The following is a 26,102-nucleotide window of genomic DNA, read 5'->3' on the forward strand; positions in this document are numbered from 1 at the left end:
AACTACATTCATAAAAAACATGAATTGGGGTTACAATAGACGTCTGGCAGAAACTGCATAACTCTGTCTCAGCTATTTTCGTTTTATACAGTCTGTCATTACTGTACAGAATGTTGTGTAGCAGTTTGAACTGAAGAACTTGCATTTTAACTTCTATTGTACATTGAAATAGCAACAAGTGTACTGGGTTTGTGTGTATTACATAGTGCAAAATTGGGACTTTGGTATTGCTTTAATAGAGTTAGATTCTTCAATCACGTATTCATTAATATCGACAGGAATATGGAAGGTTGTAATCTGTGTCTCAGTCTCTGTTTGTTTGTTTTCCTGTTCTTTTGTAAAATATCAAATATAAAAGGTAAGCAGGTAATTTAGGCTGCTTGTATTATAACATCTACAACAATGGATTTGCACTTGGCCATATTTCATGCCTGGTTCATTATGACTACCTGTACCTCTTGATATTGGTGCCGCCAACGTTGATACCAGTGAATAATTGTGGTTTTGTGTACTTCCTAATCCGCGAATAATGAGAGACAGTCCCACACCTCATCCCTTTTCTGAATCTACCCCCTTCTAACCCTTCCCCCCCCCCCCATCCCAAACAGGAACGCCCAAGCTACCCCGCCCCTCAACAAACACCTTCACATGGCCCGCCATCCCTCCCGGAATACCAAAAGGACGCCACAACATAGCTGGTGTCTTTTGTATTCCATATGTCATGGTCGCTAGCTCCGCACAATGTGGTTCAGTTTTGCTAGGACAATTCTTCTCTTTCCTCCACACCCTAGCCCCCCCCCCCCCCCCCCCCCCAATCCACCTCTCCTTTTTAGAGAGCCAGTGGATGTGGTCCAAAAGCTTTGGGCCTTCCTACCTCTGTAAGGTGATCAGAGGGGTGCAGGTATAGGGTGTGGCATGAAAAAAAAAAAGAGGGGGGGACTGTGTTGCAGGGATCTTTGCAGTATGCTCTTTATGCCATTCAGTGTTGGTTCAAGTGTAAGTTCAGTGTTAGATCAGGGATCTTCATTAGTGCTCTCATTTCATTCAATGTATGTTCAAGTGTAAGTTCAGTGTTAGATCAGGGATCTTCGTTATGCTCTCATTCCATTCAGTGTATGTTCAAGTGTAAGTTCAGTGTTAGATCAGGGATCTTCATTAGTGCTCTCATTTCATTCAATGTATGTTCAAGTGTAAGTTCAGTGTTAGATCAGGGATCTTCGTTATGCTCTTATTCCATTCAGTGTATGTTCAAGTGTAAGTTCAGTGTTAGATCACAAATCTTCATTAGGTTCTCATTCCATTCAGTGTATGTTCAAGTGAAGAGTTTGTTTGCAAAAACCGATAAGTCCATATTAGCCAAATGGAGATATTTGCGATTAAAGGTCACAAAAAATAAAGAGAATAGTAAGAAAATGTTTGCTTCTTTTGACCATAACTTCAAAAATATAGCTTTCTACGTAATAACCAATATATCATTTAAAAGATATAATTTTGTACTTTATGACAGAGACCGTACTTCAAAATCTTCAAAAATGGACTTATCGGTTTTTGCAAACAAACTCTTCAAGTGTAAGTTCAGTGTTAGATCATGGATAGCATCTGCATTTTGCTCTCATTCCATTCAATGTATGTTCAAGTGTAAGTTCAGTGTTAATCATCGTTTCGTAAGTAGGGTTCAGAGTGCTCAGGAGATTGGTAGAAAGTGACAAGTGAGTCTGTCTTTCTATTAAAGCCCCTAAAAATTTAGAGACATCATTAGAAAATTTACTTTATTATATCCTTCCTCCAGAATCATACAAATGTACCATTAATACCATGCTGAACAAAGTAAACCAGAAAAAAAAAAAATGCGAGAACTAACTTATTTGATGAGCTCCAAGAGACACTGGTTGTTATTGTGAGTAGAACATTGTATGTTACAATGAGGGTGGTGAACACACCCCTTTTGAAAGTGTATTCCAGTTTGGTAAATAAAAAAAAATGTTACACATACACACCAAGAAAACAGAAAAACAAAGACGAAAACAAAAACACTGCAGTTAATCTTACCACTAAATTTATCAGTAATCTGTTGCTGTGGATATAAAATTGAAAACAAAAGCAGACCTGGTATTTGCTCCTGTACTCATACACCAGCAGAAAAAAAAAAAAAACATAAAAAAAGAAACACCACCACCATAAAAAAAACCAAAACAAAACAAAACAAAACAAACAAAATAGTGGGAGTTTGCACCACTAACGATCTTGAAATTTTAACCAAATAAGACCCTGGATGTGCCACACCTTGTGGTGGACATGGTTGAATTCCCCAAACTACAGAATCATACATGTATTAATAAAGGGAGAAAGGTTTGCGGTGACACCATGTGTATGCAGTCCTTATCCGGATCATTGCTTGGCAGAAGAAGAGCCTAGAAAGAGGAGAATTGAAGAGGGAAGTGACATATGGGGGTTGTAAGGAGGGCAAAAAGTGAAGAGTAGGGGACAGTAATGGGCTAGAAGTTGAAGTTGCACTAGTGGAGACCGTAGAAAAGGGAACAGAGAGTGGTAAGGAAGAATAGAGTGAGAATCAAAGACGCTTAACTAATAACACACCAAAGTGCGCACTAATCCTGTACAAAACAAATGGACAGCGCGCGGTCCTCAAGAGTATTATGCACATCACCTGAGATGCGCTGTCTTGACACTTGATAAACAACAGCAGCGGCTTCAGGGACAGCACGTCTCAGGTGATATGCGTCTTTGCCTGAGACGCGCTGTCTTTGAAGTTGCTGTTGTTTATCAAGCGTCTTTGATTGTGAGATCATGTTGTTGCCAAATTTTTACCTCCACGAAATAATCTTTATTACTTTAAAATCTCGTTCTTCAAAATAATCCCTTTAATCGATAAAAGCTACGATGATAATTTGTAAATCTTTTTAAAATAATAAAAAAACCACTACCTTTCGAAATGAATGATGTTTCTAGGTGTACTGAGTTTGTACTTAGCTCTCTTTTATATCGTCATGTAGGGTAGCCATTTTGTGTCCATTTTTATCGCGCGCCTTCGTATCTTGTTATCTACTATCTTTGATGAGAATCAAGTAAGATGTTTGGACATCGGTGGGAGGAGAAAGATGAAATGGAAGCAAGCAACACATACAGAAGCATAAATGCGCTTTGAGAAGCACAACCTCGTTGAAAACTCATGAAGGTGTCTTGCTTCCAGGGCAAGAAGGCAACTTCTCTCAAACTCACCTACGTGTCTTGTGTGAGAGGAGAAGGCACCTTGGTGAGTTTTAACAAAGGCGCCTCCATGCCCTCTAATCCTACAGAAGGCACCTTGGTGAGATGTAGAAAGTCTACCTTCTTGCCACATTTTGAAGCCTCTCTGCTTAACAGATGCAGAACACTACAGAAGTTACGTAACATCGCTGTGGAACAAATACTTCAGGAAAGTCATAAATTGCTCAATAGCATTCATTTTATCGAGCCTTTCAGGTGGAACATACTGTGTATTTCCCAGCTTCCCCAACTAGGGGGGCACTGTTTCATAAAAAGATGCATTTCAACATAGGTCACAAAATCAAGCATAAGTCAAGTGTCAGCCAGTCAGAACCACCTATTCAGAGTTTTCTCTTTGAGTATCTAACTAATATTTGATCGCACTTTATGCAACATGGCTCAGTTGTCGTATATCTCTATATAAATATCATTATATTTCACTGTAAAGGGCTTTTAATAGGAAATTTTGTAATGTGCAATCGAAATGTCTTTGATCACAAAGCTGATGTTTAGCCACCCTGTACAAGAGGACCTCTTCACTTGAATTCATGCACCGCTGCTAAACCGTTTTTGTGGGATTCACTCATGTGTGATCATATACAAAGAAAGCTCAGATTTATATGATATTTTTTCTCCCTCTCTCTCTCTCTCTCTCTCTCTCTCTCTCTCTGATCTTGAGGCTTGCATGGATTTTATTCTCTATCGGTTTGAATGGAATTCTGGAATCTGAACTCTGGCAGAAATCAAAGGACGTTTTAGAATAGAAACGGATAGATAGATAGGGAGAGGGAGAGGAAGAGAGAGAGAAGAAGAAGAAGAAACATGATAGATATTAATAGAATTTTAGCGTGAACATCATATGTGCCCGTGTGGATTATTCACTATTAACCCATTGAGGACGGACTGATTTTGCTGCAACATGCATTTCCCATAGACACCTGCCCGGGTATAGACCGATTCAAGCGACGGTTCATGGAAGTGCGCCCTCTTAAGGCGACGCCATAACTGGGGGCCAAACAGGCTGGGTCGGCAAGCGCCCTGCGTGCGTAGCAAGGGTGCCAGCGGCAGCCAGTGCTTTTACCACCCGGCGCCAGCCGGCCAGCTAGCTATCTTTGGCGCTGGCAGCGATCGACGCATCTGGCTTTGTGACAACAAGAGTCTACTTTTTTTGTTCGCTAGCTAATTTAAAAAAAAATAAATCAATTAAACAACTTATACCGACTATGAGCGAATTGGTAGATGACATACGGTTGTACCCAAAACTTGAATTTCAAGGTAAATATCGGTACGATCCGTGAATGTTTGTAGACTATTTCTTTGGCGATGACTTGGGTACTCGTGTGTAAGCCCCGTAGATTCACATTTGTGGAAGAGAATAAAAACCGCTGGGGAGAATTATTGCTAGGCGCAGGCAGACGTCTTGCTAATAAGCCTAGGCTGTTGACAAGTTAACTGATATAATTAAATACAAATAATGAATAAGAATCTTGAGCTAGATATGGCGCAATAAATTGCAAGCTATCAGTTAACTTAACCTAATTTTAGGGCAGGCTAGGCTTTACTCGGGCCAGCAGGGTACAATCTGTCTAACGTTAGATCTTGTCTAGAAATCTAGGCAAGAGTCCAGACTAGATCTAGACCTATTGACTTCTAGAACCCTACAAGACGGTTGTCGATAACTTCAGGCAAGCCTAACTAAGCAAACCAAACGGAATATAAATCTAGGCGTTTCTGATAGGCCGTATATGCCTAAACTTACGAAACGACTACGTCGCCTGATGTCTACAACCAAAACTTCTACTGTTTTAGGCCTAAAGTAACCTTGCATAACATCACGCTAACGCCTAATATCATAATCTACAAAAGTGATTTTTAAATAATGCTTTCTTAGTATGATTATGAAACGGATGTTTGCCACCATCCATGGTTTGATATTCATAAGTATCACTATCAAAAGTTAAATTCAGAGTTCCAGGCCAAAATTGAATAGGCCTATGGTTAATTCAGTGCTGAACATTGAAGAAGTGCAAACAATATAAGAATTTAACGCATCTTGAAACATTTATTTAGCTGTAGTGTAGGCTGTAAAATGTTTGTCATAATAATAAAGTCTAGCCAGGAAGTGTATTCTAACTTTGGCAAGTAGGACACCAAGGATTTGTAAAAAAAAATAAATCAGTGAATTATCAAATTCTTTGATCTTTGATCTAAAATTGTCTTCTAAGATGAACAACATATTTTATGAATATGCAGTGATAACCTAATTAAATAGAGAATCTAGTAGACATAGTTTAATTTCTAAATCTGTGCATTTTTATACCGTTGTATTTCACTTAATTGTCTTTAATTTTGCCTTAATTTATCATGCGTCAGCGGTGTCTGAATTTCACACACTGCCGTGCAGCTTCCATTTCCATTTTTTCTGTTATTTGTGCACCCAACAACTGCACAATGTGTTTTCCTGATCCTTCCTTTGAAGCTTTCAAAGTAGATCAATATGTCTGAATCACTCAATTTGTCCAAAAGAAGGGCATTAAAAGCCGCTGAATGACTTGGACAGTGAGTAAACAATCACAATATTAGCGCGGCGCCGGCGGTCGCCGGCCGCGGCGCAGCGGCCAGGCCCGGCTAACTATGCGCGATGGGTACGCTAGGCTGCTAGCTGCAAGTGCAACTCGCTGGGTAGCTAGCTCGCGGAAGCCCCCGTTGGCCCCCTGTTATGGCGACCGTTATAGCGCCGCTAGCGGCGGTAGGTGAATAGGTCATCGAAATTGAATCGGTCTATACTTGGGACTCATCTTCAACAGTTAAGGGGTCATTTTGATGAGTATTGTGTGCTTTGCATGTTATTGCATTTACTCTGTTGTTGGCAAAGAGTGTCAGAATGAATGATAAGTCAAATGACATTTCAAATGATTCAGGGACTACCACAACAAACCGATGGGCTCCAGAATTTTTCCTGTTTCTATGGTAGCTGTATCCACAAACTTTGTGATTTTTTTTTGTAGTGAATTATGATCATACACTGTACCATTTCGATCTTGGAGTTATTATATGCATTCATCATATCATATCATTTCTACCCATAATGGCTAGCTGTGTATGACTTAATCAGATTGAAAATCAAAGTATTGGATGCAAAAACCCAAGGTGTATGATTATGTTTTCCATGTGTGTTTGGCAGAATAACATCCTCAATCAGGGCATCGTCAGTGCATAGCAACAAGGCTGTTGCCGGGTTCTTGTTGCTAGGTGTGGCTATCGGTATATGGTAACAATAGCAGTTGACAATGTTTTGAAATACACTAGCGCAGAGTCCTCAGCAAGAGTGTTGTTTATTGGTGTGCAAAGTCTGTTGTAAGCTGAAGAATGCTTTAGTAGGTAGAAATTAGGTCTACATTGAGTGTGATTTCATCAAGATTTATTTTTTTTTCTTTAAATGTTTGTTGAGTGATGAACGTAGAAAATGAGTGTGGGAAATACTGATTTCCAGATCATTTTTGAGGATCTTCAGAGAGAGAGAGGGGGGGGGGGAGAGTAGATAGATAGATTTATAGATTTATAAAGAAATAGATAGATAGATAGATACATTGTAGATAGATAGATAGATAGATAGATAGATAGATAGATAGATAGATAGATAGATACATAGATAGATAGAGATAGATATATAGATGAATAGATAGATAGATAGATAGATAGATAGATAGATAGATAGATAGATTAATAAATTGTAGGTAGATTGATTGATTGATTGATAAAAGGAGAAAGAGAGATTTTGCATTCTGTAGTTGTTTTCATTGGCAAGTGTTTTGATTTGTTTGGGTTGAAGTTTTTTATGGGAGAGGGGCAGCTATTTGCAGGAAAAATTGGTTCATTTTAGCTACAATTGATAGCTTGTGTGGCCTGCATGCACAACCCATTCAATGAATTTGTAGTCACAATATGATACATTTGTCAGTACTTGAGTTAGATACACCACGTTATAATTGTCACCAAGAATCAGTATGTCCTCAGGGAATGTGACATAAAAGTTATAGGTGATTCATTTTAAAATACAAAGCATCAGGTGAAGGGGGCAGAAGTTTTGTATTATGTGTTAACAGGTTTACCAAAACACCAATTTCAGGTGAAATTTATGGATATTGTATAAAAAAAGAAGAAAAAATGCAAAGGTAGGACATTGACCCCAGAAAGTAATGAGTTGATTCTGTGAGCCAATACACTGTAAATTTGGTTGTTGTTGTTGTTGTTGTTGTTGTTGTTGTTGTTGTTGTTGTTGTTGTTGTTGTTGTTCATTTTCCATCTGTGAAGATGGCTGGATAGCCCATATTCAGCTGCACTAAATATGTTGTGCATATTTTCTATGTCCACATACAGTCATGTGGAGTGAGCCAGTGGTGACAAATAGGTATCGTTGAAGCGCATTTCCTTTCTCCACACAGTTTTGTCGTTTTGACTGGTGTGAACCAAGAGAGCATGTCCAGTCAATAAAAGTATGGACAAAGGAGGATGAACAAAGGAGGATGAATTTTTATGGTCTTTAACTTTATTATGACACTGCAGTACAGTGATTGCACTCCCAAGGGAATGTTTGCAGGTATTGTCAAAAATAGATTTGTGGAATACGTCTTCATGTCTTTCTTTAATATGCCATATTAGGTGGGTGACACGACATTTGCTCCTGCGACAATTGCTCCAGTCTTATTTTCTCCAATGACTCTAAGGCTAGGGTTGTAACTGATGAGGGTTTTTGGTTTGGTTTATTGTGAGGATTAGGATTAAGGTTAGGGTTATGTTTGTGGGTAGAATTTATGTTTGGGCTTTGACCCCTTGAGGATGAGTCCCCGAGTATACTCGGGCAGGTGTCTATGGGAAATGCATGTTGTAGCAAAATCAAACCGTCCTCAACGGGTTAATAGCGTGCAAATATTTCATGCAAGCAATTGTCGCAGCATGGAGCTACCATAGTTCCATGGTCGCAGGAGCAAATGTTATGGAACCATAGATACTGTGACATTGCTTTACACACAATCACAGGCCCATACACACACCAGCACATACTCTAACTCCCAGTGTCATATGCAGTAAAAACTTCAAAGCTGTTAATTGTTTGTATACCAGGGATAGCTGTTTTTTTTTGTAAGTTCCCTCAAAATATGGTGCCAAAGGAGATGCAAATATTGATCTCAAAAATTCTCTTCAGCAAAATTTGAATGTCTCGATCTGCAATCTAAGATTGGCCTTTGAGCTACTATTTGTACCTGAAAATCACAGCTCACTCACTGTGAACATGCACGTATTCAAGGTGTGGAAAACTGCTGCGTACAACATGATTGCTCATGCTGTACATATTAAATCCCAATAAAGTGTACAACTGTACATAGAGGGGGCAACCAAGTTCTGGGTTCGTGGGCAGAAAAGTGCAAGGCACCCCCGCCAAGTGCATTAGACTGTGACCATCCTACCACAGTCCTCTTACAATGGGGACTGTTCCATTATGCTGGGTAGGGGAGGAGGGAGGGACATTCAATGTACTAAATTGCATGTAGGGGCCAAACTGGGGGCAAAGTTATTCAGGTCAAGTTTGTTACACATCCCCCTCCCCCAACCTATCTATAATGATTTCTTTCTGAACCAAGTAAACCAAACCATACTCTAAATCAAGTAACCACTCTAAAACAACATAAGAAGAGAAAAATGGGGTCTTGGAAAAAAAAAAGAATATCTCAGCCGTAATCATTTCCCTATCAAATAGGCGGTATACCTGAGCTCTAAAGCAAAAAAAAAAAAAGTGAAGCAACATGATGTCACGCTGTCCATCTGATTCTAATGGGATGCTGCAGTGCCATAGTTATTGCAACTTATTGTCGAATTGCCCTTCATAGACGAAAGTGTATATGTGCCAATTATTTTGCATTTCAGTAGCCAACATGGTAAGAAAAATCATGGACCTGCCTTCTCTCTTTTTTTTTTCATGACTATTACTGAAACGCTGGATGAGTGGTGTGTATTTATGTTGATGAGGGGCACTCTGTCAATCAGTTGCCATAGAAACAACTTGATGCAAGAATTCTATAATTTGAATGACATATATGTGACCCGCTACAACAAAAGGATCCTAAAGTCGCTGACGGGTGAGCCGAGAAAATCAAGTTTGAAGTCAGATCACCAAAATCTGTCAAAACGTTCAGATTTCTGTTTTTACATAATTTTGTAGTCTAATGTATCTTCTATCATCTGCCGAAATTTCGAAGCGAAATGATCGAAGGAAAGGCCTGAAAATAGCATTTTTCTGGGCCATATTTGGCTCGCCTGTCAGCGACTTTAGGATCCTTTTGTTGTAGCGGGTCACATACATGTATATATTCGTCCACTTTTCCTGTCCAATAGGATTATTCCTAGCTATTCAGGAGAGAAGAATCTGGTTACAGTAATCAACCTTGTATTCCTACACCTGCTAATAATGATACTTGAGAAATGGTTGAAAATTCCCGTTTTTGCTACATTTTCACCCTGTATATTCCTGTTTTATCTAAAGTTGCCAGGCATTAAGTGCTATAAGTTTGTAATGTCTTCAAAGTTGTGGTTCTTTTAACCTAATTTAAAACCTTTCCAACCCTGTGATTAACCTGTATGAACTGCTAGGTATTATCAAGGAAAGCACTGACATTATGTCGCTATGCCAGGCAAGTCCCTATGGAAACCTGTTGGAACCCTCACTGCATATCTTTTACAAGACCATGCTAACATCAAAACATGTTTTACTACCATTCAAAACTTTATTTTCAAGGTCATTGCCTGTTCTCTGTTTTCATACTCTGGACTTTTATTGGAAGTTTCCAGGAAAAGTCATACAGTGCACCACCTTTATAACAAACATGGTTGTAATGAAATTCCTGTTAAAAGGAAGCAAAAATTCAGGCCCCAACATTATCAGATCTATATCTGTTAAAGTTTGTTTTGTTATAATGAAATTTTGATATCACAAAAGAAAACTGCTGGTCCCGAAGACCGAGGACCGAGTTGATGGGTGTCAACTGTATTCATTTTATGAAAAAGTCCAAAAGGTCTGCAGTGATCATCTATAAACTTTGATCCATTAGCGTGGGTAGGCCCTATACCATTGAATGGGAAGGTTGGCCTGGCTCGGATATATATTCAACAATCTCTACCATAGGAATTTGTGTACAGTAAACTCTACATGTATGTACCGGACACATACAGCCAAAGAATCTTGACTGGAGTCGACCGTTACCAATTAGTGTACACTTCAAATGTGTCACTGACTTGTGGCGGATGGGCGCTATTTGTGGTTTTCAAGTGTACCCTGGTGGGCAGTGAATGAAGATTGATTCAATCCCACTACCCATGTTTCACGGATTTGGATGAAATTTTCAGGAAAAGTCAATAATGGCACAAGAAACAGATGATTAAGTTTTTGTAGTGATATGAATCGCGATCTGGATCCAGGTAGTTGTTTCGATTTTTTTAAGGACTTATTATCATTGCTATGGTCTATCGTGAACACCACCACACTGTTGACCAGAAAGTATGGAGTAGAAAGCAATGGCTGGTTGGTAGTGAGGGTATGTTTTAGATGGTCTAGGGATCTAACAGTGCAGATGATATAAATGTAGGACTATGACATCTAAGCTGGAAATCACAAATGATATAAATGTAGGACTATGACATCTAGGGTGGAAATCACAATATGGGTGGAAATGAGCTGCTTGGAGGAAGTTGCGTTTTCTGAATACTTTTCTAGTTCTGATTGCTTTGCACACATTTATCAACAAAGGAAGGCTGTACTGAGTGTATTTGGCAAGTCGGTGATTCAAAACAATATATGGTTGAGATCAAATAAAATGCAGTTTGTGAAGGTCATTTCCAGAATGTTGTAAGGAAACAATTTAAAAAGATATCTATAATAGATACAGGTATTGTGTTTTATTTCTGGTGCATTTATTGAGGAAATTAGAGGGCTTTCTCAATCAATGGTTGTTTTTCAAAATACATTGAAAAGCGACGGAGGAGAAAGAAAATAGTAGGTTAGGGACTAAGAGATCGTGAGTTGATTTTGCCAGGTCTGTGGGCATGGTCTGCCGGCCATGCGAGAACAAACTTCCCCTCCCCACAAAAGAATGCACCGGTCCGTGGACGGTGCCATTCTCCTGTGCCAAGGATGGGAGTGGGTGGAACAATCCATTCTCGCTCAAGGTGATTTCTGCCGCACTCGTCAATGGCTTCGATCGGGGTTGGTCCAAACACCCCCACCTCTGTGGAATGTGGAAGTGGCGAAGGTTTGAGGTGAAACGCAAGTCATAATTTCTTTTCCTCCATATTAGCAAAGTAAACAATCATGAAACACATAATGCAGAATAACACTCCACACTTTGTTAATCACATGTCAAAACTATTTACACAGCATAATGACATCTACTAATGAACAAAAAGTGTAGGAGGACAAGAAAATATGAATTCTTAATTGCACTCAGTACATGAGAAGTAGCAATTAATTATCAGGGGGCAGCAACTAGCTGTATGGTCCTTGCCACTGAGGGCGATGTAGCAATTTTTTTTGGTTGTTCATCTTCGGGTTTTGTTGGTCTTACATTGCATGTAAAATTCTGAGGGGTCACTCGAGAAATCCTGTCTTGTGATTGGCTGGTGCACCAAAGGTCAATTGAGGTCATTTCTTCTGCTGTGACAATGATACAGGGCAATTAAAGGGGCAGCTATGCAGGGGGATGATGTATAGCCAAGGTTGGCCCGATTATATTTGGGAATCCGTGTGATGCGCAGAAAATGCTTACGCAACAGGTTCTTGCTGCCGGCTCTATCTGAATAAGAATGCCATGGTTAAGTTCTTTCTACCTCATAGTCATTTCTCCTCCTAGTCTATACACACAGTTTTCATGTACCGTAATTTGCCCCGGTGCATGTTTTTGCTGATGTGCAATAAACGCTTGGAGGCTTGCACTTGTCATGGTTTTCAAATGTACCGTACTGTGATAGGCAGCAAAATGAAATAAGATCAATTAAATCAAAGAACTATAGTATTATTCTGCCAATCTCTTGGTAATGCTCTGTGTTCACAACATGGAGAGAATTGGGCAATATTACGCCATAAATTTCTTGTGGGAACAGGGAGTTACATGACCTGTAATCTGTGAGGTTCATTTTATTATCTTATAGGGCCATGGTTAGCGGCACACATCAGCATAGTCATGGATTAGATGATAATCACAGGGGCGGATCCAGGAATTCCGTAAAGAGGGGGCTTGTTTACAAAATTAAATGGGGGGCGCACGCACCCCTCCCCCCATTTTTTTCTTTTTTTTTCTTTTGTTTCAACAAAAAATAAAGGGGGGGGGGGGCGTGCGCCGGTTGCGGTCCTCCCTGGATCCGCCCCTGAATCAAATACTAGTATTAAGCCATTGATAAACCTAATTGCATGGAAGTTGATCATTTGTTATGTTTGCCCTCATGTGGACATTTTTGGCTAATGTTCCCCCATGTGAGAAAATTTGCTTACGCACTTACGGAAAGCTTAATGTCCGAGCATATCATATTTGATATTTTATTGCGAATGATAATTGTTGTTTGGCTGGTAACATGAAACATAAATGGGAACAGTGCAGAGCTCATGCTGATTGTTCCTCAGGGCAAGTGGGAAATAATTATTGTAAATTGTTGTTCCCTGGTCTACATTACAGTTTGTTGATGTGTGATCCTCTGTGAAAAGGCAGTCATGAAAATGGTACTTCAGTCGTATGTGGGGAAATTCTGTGAAGCTGTTAGACCGTGACGGTGCTTTGTCTACTGATTGCGACACACACTGGAGTACCCTCTTCACCAATTGGCAGATGTCATTGAAACTAATTGTCACTGAATAGAGATTACCTGATCCCCTAATCCCTCTTATTCCCCAATCCCCCTAATCCACCTAATCCCTTGCTACTATATATGTCACCATGGCTGGTTTCTTCCAACCTGTCCTGGTTATGTGGGGACCGTTGTAAAAATGGAAATAGAACATTTGATGCAATCAGTACATGATCCAATTAGGGTGTGGCCCAGAAATCTGTTAGTGTCCCAATTCATGTACTATTCAGTGTGCAACCATCCATCATCATCAGCTGAACTGTAGAGGGAGACATTTGTTATTTTACCAGGCTGCCTTTGACTTTGGCTGTGAAACTCAAAAAGGCTGTTATACTGTTAACTATGTACATGAGTATTGTGTTGCAATACTAGATAGTGTGCATACACCCCACTAGTTTAATATTGTTTGGATTTGTTGCAGTCCTACATATAAACAGTCCCTAAAAAAATTCTGGTCTGTTAAATGATGATAATACAATGCATCTAGTGATGTCAATTTTATGAATAGGCCCTACTGTAGATGGTGACTTTGAAAACATTTTTTACAAAACAACCCACTGCAGAAAGGGATATGTATACATGTATCAGTTGATTACTAACACAGAATTCCTTCCCCTTTTCCAATTTTTGTCTTCATTTTGTTTTCCTCACAGAAAGAGAAGTACCACACCCATCTGGCGGTCCTCTACCTGGACCAGGTCCTGAAGATGAGGACCAGCACCGAGGCAGTGCCCCGGGCCCAGCTGGACCTGGGCCGGTCCAAGCTGCGTCACCTCCTACAGGAGTCCTCTCTGTACAGGGTTCAACTCATCCTGGGCAAAGTGAAGGAGACGGACATGTATGCTGAGTGCGCCATCCTTTACGGCAAGGTATGACTACCGTATTTATGGGTAAACTCGGCCACTAGCTCCCTCATTACAAGTGGCCAAGTTTATCTGCTGTGCCAAGTTTACCCATAACTACAGTATCATAAATGCAAAAGTTTTCCTGCTCAGCTGGATAAGATGAATTTTGTGTGATTTTTTTTTTTCCCCACAGTGCCAGTAATTGACTTTTGAGTGTGTGTGTGTGAATTGGTGTTGAATTGTACAGCAATTGCCCAGCCTAACAGGCAAGTATGTTATTGGAGCCACTCAGGGCAAATGAATACATGATTGTGCGAAAATAAAAGTAGTTTACAGTATGTCGTACAATATCTGTCCATTGGCATGTTGTTTTGCCAGGCATGACTTTCGACCCATCTACATTACCTTTTGGCAAGAATGCAACATTGATCTGCATACCAGCGCTGGGACTTTTTCTCCTAATACTGTGGCAAAATTTGCTGGAGTCATAATATCTTATACAAACAGACAAAAGGAAGTGTCAGTATCAAGTGTTCAAACTGGTACCCTTCAATATTCACATTGAACTCCAAGGTGATTGCATTTGTAAGGTGTAATTGCATCAAATTGCTCAAAATTAACATACAAATTGTAATTTTCCTTTGACCCTTGACCCATAACACAGTTGGAGGAACATGACAAGGCTCTGCGGATCCTAGTACACAAGCTCCAGGACTACGGAGCCGCCGAGAACTACTGTGTGGTCAACTCCAAGGACCAGGACCTGGCCTACCGCAGGAGACTGTTCCAGCTCCTGCTCAGTGTCTATCTGGACCCAATGGAGGGGTGAGTTCCAGGACTACTTTGTTCTTATGGTCCAGGGCAGGGAAAGGTCACCCCATAGTCCAAACAGATAAAGACAGGTCATTGCCATGCTAAACACTGTCTGTTCTTTGTATACTGTATACGCCATATATTTCGTGAGTCTAAATTTTCGCGAATCAGGAATTCCCGACGATTTCACAAGTGGTGAAATTTGCGACCGTGTACATCACATTCACGTCGGTATTAGAGTCAATATTTTTGCGTGACTTTAATTTTGCGAATAGCACCCGACTCGCGAAATTTGCGAAAATAAAAACCTCGCGAAATATTCAGCGTATACAGTATTTTTATTTCTCTGAGCTGTCAACATAACAAAACAAAACAAAACAAAACAAAACATTCATAACAAAAAAGTAGGAAGACAGATAAAAATGAAAATAAATTCTGAAACCAAGGACAACATAAATACTGTATTTTTATGGGATGCGCTTATCTGTTCATACAACAAGCAAGAGCACAATGCCAAACTGCACAGAGTATGCACCAGACTGCTGCTTTGTGACAATTATTGAGAAAATTTCAGTCACTGCGTATAAAAATGTTGTGGCAAAGTGTCAAAAATGCATGAAAACAAACATGTTACAAACATGTTACAAATTCTTATCGTCTGGAAATATCTGCCCGATGCCATGGTTGGTTTGTGCCACTTTGTGTCAAAACGTATTCATTATGCTCCTGCTTTAATTCTGGTACTCTGCTGATTATTTCTGCCTCCGAACAGAAAGAAGGACTCCCTCTTGGGGCCGGCAATGAACCTTCTCAACAGCCCCGAAGCCGACTTTGATACTGTCAGGGTGAGTAACATAGCGCCCTCTATGGCAGCAATATTCTTACACTGGTTGTTTCTTCATATTTTTTTTTCCGTCACTGTGGATAGGTGAGGGTGAGTAAATAGCGCCCTCACTAGCAGCAATATTCTCGTACTGGTTGTTTCTTCTTTTTGTCACTGTGGCTAGCTTAGAGCTGCCAAGTCTTTCCTTGATTCTGTAGGAGGCCTCCTGAAAATGTTGATATCTCGTCATGCGTGGATCAGAGAATATAAAAGTCTCCGTGATTTCATAATTATTTTTTGCCCACTGAATTGCATATCAATATGCGTCCCAACTTAATCTGTGACTCTTTCTGATTTAAACCCGTTGAGGACGGTTTGGTTTTGCTACAACACGCATTTCCCATAGACATCTGCCCAAGTATACTCGGGACTCGTCCTCAAAGGGTTAATGGGGTTCCTGTGGTAGCTACTACCATGGCTAAAATATGCATGTGTTTATGTTGTTCATTTTTAAATCATATTACATAATCTTCCTAATGCTAGTACCAGTGTTCATTAAATGCACTCCATTAACCCGTTTTATGTTGAAAACCGTAAGTGAGTTCTCTCAAAATCTGTGGAAATTGGTTAGTACAGGTGATTCCCATTATAACAAAAAAGTCCTCAGGACCAGCAGTTTTTTTTTTCATTAGCTGGGTTCACACGTACAAAATAGCGGGATGACGATTGCGCTCCATATCTCGAGATTTTTTGCAACCGTTCACACGCTCCAAATTAGCGGGATAGCGATCGCGCTCGGAATCTCGAGTTTTTTGCAACCGTTCACACGTACAGAATTATCCCGCTAATTGCCGATTGAGATAACAGCAAAGCCTGCGAACTGGGTCACGCAGCGCCCTTCTCTATCAATGCCTGCGCGCCCTTCTCTTTGCCCATTGTTTTTTGCGCGTCAGTGGTGTGGTTCGCGCGCTGTAGTTGTGCGCCAAAGAGGTTAAGGACCTCTTCGCAGCGGCGTCACTGTTGTGATGTGCGCATTGTATGATGGGATATAAAAACTCGAGATTCTAAACCCGACCATTCACACGTACCGGCGCGGGCCGAATTATCCCGCTAATTGAGGAATTAGCGCAAGATTTCTTGGAATTAGCATCGCGATGCTGATCGCGCTAATTTTCGGGGTTTTTCTGTCTACACGTGCAAAAAACTTGAGATACCGATCGCGATGCAAATCTCGAGATTTGCATCCCGCTAATTGGTGTACGTGTGAACCCCCCTATTATATCAAAATTTCCCTATAGTTGAACAAATAAAGTACGTAAAGATATATTATACTTAATAATAATTTGCAAACCTGAGTTTTCACTACATGGTATCAACATTTCATTATAGGTGTGCTTGGTATTTATCAGGAGTGCACTGTATCGTGAAATATACAGTGCAACCCATTATAACGAGGCTGTACATACCGGGATGCATGATAAAATGACTTGGGTAATTTTGCAGGTCTTATTCCTCCTATATTGTTTTGTGTTTGTAACCAATATAAAGAGATACTGGATATAAATGCAGAAATTGTAGTTTTTCCATGCAGATCACTATGAGGTTTCACTGTATTATACACTACATTATGCCATTCCAGGTTTTACAGCTGCTTCCCGAAAACTGGTCCGTCGGTGTCATCTCCCGCTTCTTGGCCAACGCCGTGCGGGCGAGCACCCATGGCAGTCGCATGTCCCGCGTCCAGCACACGCTCTCCCGCAGCGAGAACCTTCAGCTCCGCGGTGAGGTGGGCGCCCACGGACGCTGCCTTATCCCAATGACGGAGGACCGGCTGTGCCAGGTCTGTCAGCGGCCGTTCAGCGAGCCGACCTTCGTGCGGTACCCGAACGGCGTCGTCACGCACGCGCAGTGCGCCCGCAACAAGGCCGTATGTCCCGTGACAGGGAGAGTGTTCAACACAAGGAAGGACTCGGGATAGCACAGGGTTTATTAAAGAAGAATGTACAGGAATCTTTTAAAAGAGTTAGAAGTAGAAACCTTATGAGCCTTCTTCACTGTAAGCCAACTCAAATTCCACCAAAGTCTACTTAAGAGTGGCATTGACCACCCGGATCATATCATGTATCAGGGAAAAAGTGGCGGTTTGTTTTGATTTTGCCTAATCATGGAAGTCAAAGGTATCTTAGCCTTGAGTATCAAACAGAAAGGACTTTTGTCTCTTACCATCAAACATTTTGAGCAATTCCTTAGTGATTGTGATGTGTATCGAATGTCAATATTTTAATTTCTTCTTCATGGGTTATCATGATTTCTATTGTAATCATTAGGAGTTTTTCTCTTGTAAACTTTTTTCATTTTGCTTTTAACTCTGAAACAGTGAAAGAAAACAGAATAGCTTCAAAGCTTTAACATCTCAATTTCCAATCATGACTGCCATTTGACAGATAGAATAATTAAACACTTGCTAGTTAGATGTGTTTTAATATGCCATTTTAACTCATTGAGGACGAGTCCCGAGTATACTCGGCAGGTGTCTATGGGAAATGCGTGTTGTAGCAAAATCAGTCCATCCTCAACGGGTTAATGGTAAATACAATGGGAATTTTTGTTGGCTTGCATTAGATGACCTCTTTGGTAAACTTGTATAAAAAGATAGATCTATTCTATGGCAGAGTGACCACAGTTTATAAGATTTATACTCATTTATCAATATTTGGTTGAAATTCTCACTTCTTTTTAAATACTGCATCAGCATTTATTAAAAGTCCATATATAAAGCTACTGTAAAATGAGGAATGTTTGCATGCATTTAAACTTTGCGAATTTCGCGAGAGCCAAAATTCGCGAAATTAAAATGCACACAAAAGTTCTTACCTACACTATATGCATTGAATGCCAGTGGCAATTCGCGAAAATTTCATGCTGCGAATATATTTTACAGTATTCAAGTTGGTGACATGACATTTGCTCCTGCAACAATTACTCTGATCTATTTTCTCCAAGGACTTTGGATTAGGGTTAGGGTTAGGGTTGTGATAGGGTTTTAAGATTTCAACTGTAGCTTGATGTGAAGATCAGGTTTAGGGTTAGGGTTGGGGTTATGTTTGTGGATAGAATTTAAGTTTTGCTTTAATAGCATGCAGATATTTCATGGGATCAATTGTCACAGGAGCAAATGTCCTGGAACCAACCAAGTCAAGCCTTACCTACCTTTGGGCATATGGAGTTATTGGACCGATAAATCTGCCTCTTGTTTGGTGGTCTCTTGTTAACTGTAATACAGTTGGTCCTGCGCTGCCCCAGTTGGCAGATATCTTCCATTCACTGTGCTGTGCAGACTGTGCGATCTATGGTTTATCATGTTATCGAGGGAACAGCTCCTGATTACAATGTTTGTTTGTTTTGTCAATACCAGCCTACACGAACTCTTCGATCCTCAACTTCTGGTCTCGTACATAATTATTATTCCGTTTTCCTGGAAATCTTGGGGGGAACGAGCTTTCGCTCACGCTGGACCAACACTGTGGAATTCACTTCCTCGTGAGCTGAAAGACTCAAGCTTCATAACATCTTTTAGGAGTGATTTAAAATCCTATTTGTTTAGTAGTGCATTTTGAAGACAGACTTTCATGTCTTCTTTTTCATCTTCTTCTATTACGGTTTATGTACTTGTATTTTCAGTCTTTTTGCTTTGATGTAAAGCGCCTTGAGCATTTAATCAGAGTGGAGAATGGCGCTATAGAAATTGTATGTATGTATTATTATTATTATTATGCACACATGTGAGTTCGGCGGGTTGAATTGCTGGACTGCTGCATGTAGGCGAGCAGCATTCAGAGGTGGTTTTACTTTACTTTTACTTTACTTTAATTTTCCGGAACGATGCTGTAGGTCAGAGTCTATTCATCGATCAGGATTGTATGCTCAGCTGCTCTTGATTCTTCCTTTGGTTTTACCAAATAAAGCACGCAAAATGGTGTTTTAGAGGGATAAATCATAAAAATTGGTGAGCTTGTTCCATTTCTTGAGTATATAAAGGTATTCATGCTAAAATTTTGTGATCTGTTATGATGGAAAAGGGAAAATCTTCCCCATTTTCTACTTGCCATCATACAGCAAGAAAGTCCGCACAGCAGAGTGAATGGAAGAAATCTGTCTGTTGTGAGGGGTCGACCTTATTACAGACTGTAGAGTTAACAAGAAACCACCGGGACGAGAGATAGATTTATTGGTCTAATGAAGTTGTATGCTTGAAGGACAAGTTCACCTTCATGTACATGTGGATTGAGTGAATGCAACAATATTAGTAGAACACATCAGTGAAAGTTTGAGGAAAATCCGACAATCCGTTCAAAAGTTATGAATTTTTTAAGTATCTGCGCAATTATTGCTGGATGAGGAGACTACTACAGTGTGTGATGTCACATGCGTACAACGATATAATGAAAATAAAAAGAGAATTTCACAAAATTTTTCTTTTTGAATAGAGTGCACATTTCTTGGACTTGTTACTGATGTATGTTAAGGATAATATTATTCCCCTTGCCTTCTGAAAGAGAGAAGTCGAGTGTTCTTTTGTTATGCGAGAAAAGTGAAAATAAGGTGAATTTTCTTTATACTTTCTATATACCGTTGTACTCATGTGACATCACAAGCTATAGTTGTCTTCTCATCCAGCCATGACTGAGCAGAAACTTTAAAAATTCATAACTTTTGAACGGATTGTCGGATTTTCCTCAAACTCTCACTGATGTGTTCTACTAATATCGCTGCATACACTCAACCCACATGTACATGAAGGTGAACTTGTCCTTGAAAGTATGAATTGATGCTATTTTTGCCCTTTCTTCAAAGTAGTATTCTAAGATGTAATATATAAACTAATCTGTAAATCTCCGTTTTATTTTGTAGCATTTTTTTTTCCCAAAGAAACTAAGTTTTGGTGGGGGAAAGCAAACAGGTTTTTCATTGCATTTTTGTTTGCTGATTAATAGAAAAAAGTAGCCAAAAAATTGTGGAGACACATAAGTTTTGTTCAAGGAATTTCATGAAGTAATACATTTGAAAATGTATTGAGTGTACATGTTTCAGAGGTACATTTGTAATGTGGAATGTTATTGTGTCAAACAACTCACTTTTTTGTGTATTCTTGTTTTGGAATCTGTATTGTAAATTTTATAATTCATAAAAATACAGTGGACTCTTGTAATAGAGAATTCTTAGACAACAAGCTCTCATTACAGCAAGCTAATTTTTTCTTGCCATAGAAGTTTGACAATATCTCTGTTTATATATTTACTTCTTCTTTTTTTGCAAACCCTGATTAACTCGTTGAGGACGAGTCCAGAGTATCCTTGGGCAGATGTCTATGGGAAATGCATGTTGTAGCAAAATCAGTCCGTTTTCAATGGGTTAAGCAAGATTTTGATACAGCAAAGCGTCTTCTTTGGTCCCACAGAGTTTGCTGTAATAAGAGTCCACTGTACAAATCATGTTGTCTCATGTGATACACTGTAAGAATAATGACGGAATAAAGATAATTGTACAGATATGTGCATTTTATGAAACAATTTCAAGCAAGGTGCCCTCTTTGTCTCTTATGCATTTTTGTTTTTGTGTTTGTTTGTTTGTGTTGTGTTTTTTTTCATTTATTAAAGTATTGTATCTAATGATTGTAACTCACTTTGTTCGTATTGTCTTCGTAATGTAAATGTACTGCTTCTGTGCAACCGCAGTATAAAGAGTGCCTTTGGATTAGGAATCTTCTTTCCCATCATATTAAGTTTGTCGTAATCAGTAGCCCATGTATTAGAGCTATACAAAACAGTAATAATCAAATAACAACAATCATTGAAAAAACACAACAACTAGGATTTATACTTTGTATCCTATGACAATATTTTTTTCACTTCTTCTTTTTTTTTACTGGAAGTTTGTTTGTTTATTTCTAAACTGGAGAGCATCAATTCTCTTGTTTCGCTTCCTACAAACTTTATTCCTGTGTCAAAATTGTTGGTGATCTTGAAGTTACCATTGCTTAGAATACAAATACAGTCAAACCTGTCTTAATAGCAACTACCTGTCTATAGCGGCCACCTGCGGTATATGACCATTATAAACAATTAACCCCGAGAGAAAAAGCATGTTAAAGAACCTGTCCATAACAGCCACTTTTTTCGTCTCCCTTGGGTGGCCGCTATAGATGGGTTGACTGTATCTAAACTATTAACTGTGCTAAAAATATGATAGTTCTGTCACTTAGTAAAGCCTTCACGCTGTGTTTACACACAAACATTTTCTGCCATGAAAGAACATAACAATATGTTCTGCCCCCAGCAAACATAACAAGTGACAAAAACCAATGCAATATTTATGTTTCCTGCATACACTCTGCACATTTCTCACCATAAACTGCATTGCACCACACAGGACAAACGGGACACACAAAAAATAATGCATCAGAAAAAAAAACAAAGCGAGAAGTCTCGATTTTTCAATTTCTTTATTGATATGAGCAATGAGGAAGCGATAAGAAAAAGAAAAAAAATATACATATAATATTTTTGCATGTCACCTTTTGAAATCAAATTTTCAAACTTCAAATACAAACAAAAAGAGAGTAAAATGTGGTTGTTTTTTTTCAAATTCTGACACATATAAATTTGATGCACTCATTCTGATAGTACTTATTTCATAAATTACACATTAAAATAAAAAAGGACTCATTGATCAAGGTAGATTTTTATTGTGATCTATTCAGAACAGAGCAGAGAAAAAGAATTGGATAACAGCCATCCACTCGAGATTCAAGTTCAAACAAGATTTGGTCTGCATTCGCGCAAGAAATGTATCGCTAAACGCATCTCACATACATTACATATAATACGTATATACAGTATAATATCTTTTTATGGTATTCCATGATTATTTCCAATATCTAAGACGATGCATTCGGATATCAATATACTCCATTTGCCAATGGTGCAGATGTTCGCTGTAAGAAATAAGTCACTGTGTCATTTGAATAATATGCACTTGATAATCAGAGTCCAAGAGTACTACTCGCAAGTCTATGAACAATACTTGTACAACTAAATGTTCCCCTAAAAAGAAACAGAGAGAGAGAGAGAGGTAATTGAATCAGTTAACTCCGATTGTCTGCTGATCTCTGATTGGCTCCAAGTGTGTGAGACCAAAAAAAATAAATAAATAAAATAACGAAAAAATGTACACTGTGAAGCATGACATTTTTGTGGCACAAAATTTTAGTGAAAAAAATTGCCACTGGCATTCAATGCATAATGTGTAGACAAGAACTTTTGTGTGCAGTTTAATTTCGCGAATCCTGGTTCTCGCAAAATTAAAATGAACGCAAAACATTTCTGGTTTCACAGTACACCCTTTTGCTGCTCCCTATTCGGCCTTTGCCTCAACCTGTCTATGGCTACAAAATTTGCTTCGCCCACTCTCTCTCTCTCTTTCTTTCTCTCTCTGTCAACCTCTCTCCCTACATCAAAGTATGTCTATTTCTATCTCCCTCACTATCTCTATCCCTCTCTTACTCTTTATTCCCTCCCTCTCTCTCTCTCAAGTACAGATTATACCTCGATTTCAAGTACTGGTTAGTCTCCCTATGAGGGGGTATGTCACTTTCACGCTAACGCCTTAAAGGTTGGGTATGGGGGGAGGGGGATCATAAACTAATAAGCACAACAGATTTTCAAGTACTGGTTAGTCTCCCTACGAGGGGGTACGTCACTTTCACGCTAACGCCTTAAAGGCTGGGTATGGGGGGGGGGGGGTCACAGACTAAGAAGCACAACAGATTTTCAAGTACTGTTAAATGATGCATTCCTTCAATGGCCACTCCTCTCCTTCTTCACTCAACTGCAGTTTTCATGTATGGAGTACTGAAGTAGCTCTGAACATACAATGTACTCATCAGACACCTTATTCCCTTTACAACGACTAGCCCACGGATTCATATAATTTCTGACATAAACTATTCACGACATTTATGCAAGTTTTTTCAGACGTGATTTCTTCAATCGAGACCTAGGAAGCAGTCCGAGTGAAATTCTTGCAGAACTCGGTTCCCACGGAATAGCGCGGGTAGCTGAAATTACAGTTTGTAATACTCTGAAGCTATTAAAACCACTCGAACCGGCATTGCCAACAACCCAGGAATAATGCCCCCCTATCCGGGGGTTTCGATTTCCTTCTCAGAACAGAACCTGTGCACAAAATCCTCTTGTCCATAAAAGCCATTTTCCTGTTTCTGTACAGGCAGTGTAGTGAGTGGGGTTTGAAATGGATTATGAATATTCGAGTACAGTTGTACCTTTCTCCACACTCAATTTGAGGTTTACACACACCGTAGAATCACATACTCAAATTTACACAGAAATTGAGCTTCATGCACAAATCGCATACCAGTCTGTTATGTCTCTGCGCAAATTAAAAAATCTACAAACTCCAGCATCGTTGCGCACTGCATAGTTAGCAACAGTGCAGACAGCATTTGGTGGAACATCTCATGGAATGGATAGGTGAAACAGTCTTTGTCATGGTTTGGTCGATAATGAAAAATGGTATTTGATGTACCATGGGTATATAACACAACAAACCTTTGTGGCATTACTATAGAATACATGCATATTGTCGCGGGGGCGACAAGACCTCGTATCTACAAAATGTCAAATGTTCAGGTGAGCCAAAAAACATGGCGGCCAAAGCACTATAGCAAATGGGATAGCCTTTCCTTTGATGTGCTGTGGTGGCTTCATTTTTGGAGTAAGACAGTTGGGATTTGGACAGGACATCACTTGACCCATTATTTGACCATTAATCAAAAAAAGTCATTTTCACCAAAATTGCAGATACAAGGTTTTGTCACCCCAGCGATGATATGTGGTTACATACAACTGAACATCGTATTACGTTCTCCGGACAATATTTCAAATGCCCCACCAAAAAAAAAAATAAAAGTAAAACGCATCAATAGACAGGCAAAATGTAGAAATTGCCACATACAGCAACTTCCATTGTTACCGTGGCTGCAGATCTCACAATAGTGAAGCAAGGCTTCAATAGGCACTTTTTGATTTAATAACGGCCTTCGGAATCAGTCGCAAGTCTTCGTAACAAACAGACCTAAATGATGACATCATAAAGAGCATCAGAAAAGATTTTTTTTTTTTAAGTCTTAAACAATGCTCGGCAAATAAATTGTCATATTCCCGTATTAATTACATTCTTCTTCTTTTTTTCCAATACTTCCGTGATTAAATAATCAAGAGGGCACTACGAAACGGGAAACCTATCATCTTGGCTTCCATTTAAAGTTTGGCCAGGACTCCAATACAACTCTGCTCTCTACTGCTTGTAGCTCCCCTCAATCATTTCATAAACTTTTCATAATGAAGAAGCCTTAAAAAAGGATGACAATCACTTGGTAAATATCACTGTCATAAGGTGCTGCTTTGCTGTTAATTGCAGAAAATTTAAGCAAACATGAATGGCCTTGTATACATATCATATCTATCATGTCCTTCAACACGGAAATGCACTAGCACTTGAAAAACTACACATGGTTCCACATCAAGCTAGATAAAATGCGCTACAGCTGTAATACACTTGTTAAAGAAACAAAATGACAATAAAAATCTTGCTTAGAATGGGAGAAAACAATGATATGGCATACTTGCACAAGTTGCTGCAACGCATTGCCAAGTGACAAAGCCACGACTGCAAATTTTACTTTGAAACTCCTAATGCCGCATTCAAGTGCAAACAAGTTTGTTCACCAGTAAACTTTTTATTTCACCCTCTGTGCATGTGGTACTGACATTCCACAGATTCCCTAATGAGTGAGGTCAAAGGTCAGAGGAAAGCATTTTGTCTGTTTTGGTCTGAAGCAAACAAAGAGATTTTTTCTCCTCCCCACCACTAGAGGGCGGACTCTACAATGGAGTCAGTGATTTCATGGGGGCCGCCATTGTACCACTTAGTAATGGTGGACTTTGCGTACTAAGTATTCATTTCTACAGCACGTATTACGCGAACTTCTGAACTTTTACGCGAGTATGCACTTGATTTTGGCTGCTCCTCGGTTGCTCATTTGCTAGCGTGCTAGCACGAGGTGTGAGCCTACCGCCTCGTCATCCAATGCTCCCCTTGCGCTCACAAAACAATGGTACAAGGCGTATGAAGACCCCGCACTCTAACAGTCACTGGGGAAAATCTCTTTGGAAGCAAACCATAGCCCCTTTCTCTTTCCCCTTTCTCCAAGAATAGAAAACAAACTCCAGAAACACAAATGCCGCATACAATGAAGTTTAGTGGGGTTTTTTTTTTTTTTCAAATTTGACTTGACAAGAAAGAGCTTAGCTTGCCAATTCAAGAGACATTTGGACTGTGCAGGTAACAATGACATTCTCCAGTCCGTTTGATTCACTGCAGTCCCATAT

General features: G+C 39.5%; 1 protein-coding gene across 1 annotated transcript in view; it reads left to right on the top strand.

The window, feature by feature from the left end:
• LOC139715583 (transforming growth factor-beta receptor-associated protein 1-like) overlaps positions 1–17,724 on the top strand; it is a 60,460-nt gene extending 42,736 nt beyond the window's left edge. Inside the window, 4 exon segments of the mRNA XM_071627145.1 lie at positions 13,806–14,021; positions 14,662–14,822; positions 15,583–15,655; positions 17,273–17,724. Of these exon segments, the coding sequence (XP_071483246.1) occupies positions 13,806–14,021; positions 14,662–14,822; positions 15,583–15,655; positions 17,273–17,611 (789 nt within the window). The 3' untranslated portion in view covers positions 17,612–17,724.
• Positions 17,725–26,102: the final 8,378 nt, after the last annotated feature.

Source organism: Diadema antillarum, unplaced genomic scaffold (assembly GCF_040938485.1).
Source record: "Diadema antillarum isolate AM-2024a unplaced genomic scaffold, OU_Dant_1.0 scf00000051, whole genome shotgun sequence".
Taxonomy (NCBI): domain Eukaryota; kingdom Metazoa; phylum Echinodermata; class Echinoidea; order Diadematoida; family Diadematidae; genus Diadema; species Diadema antillarum.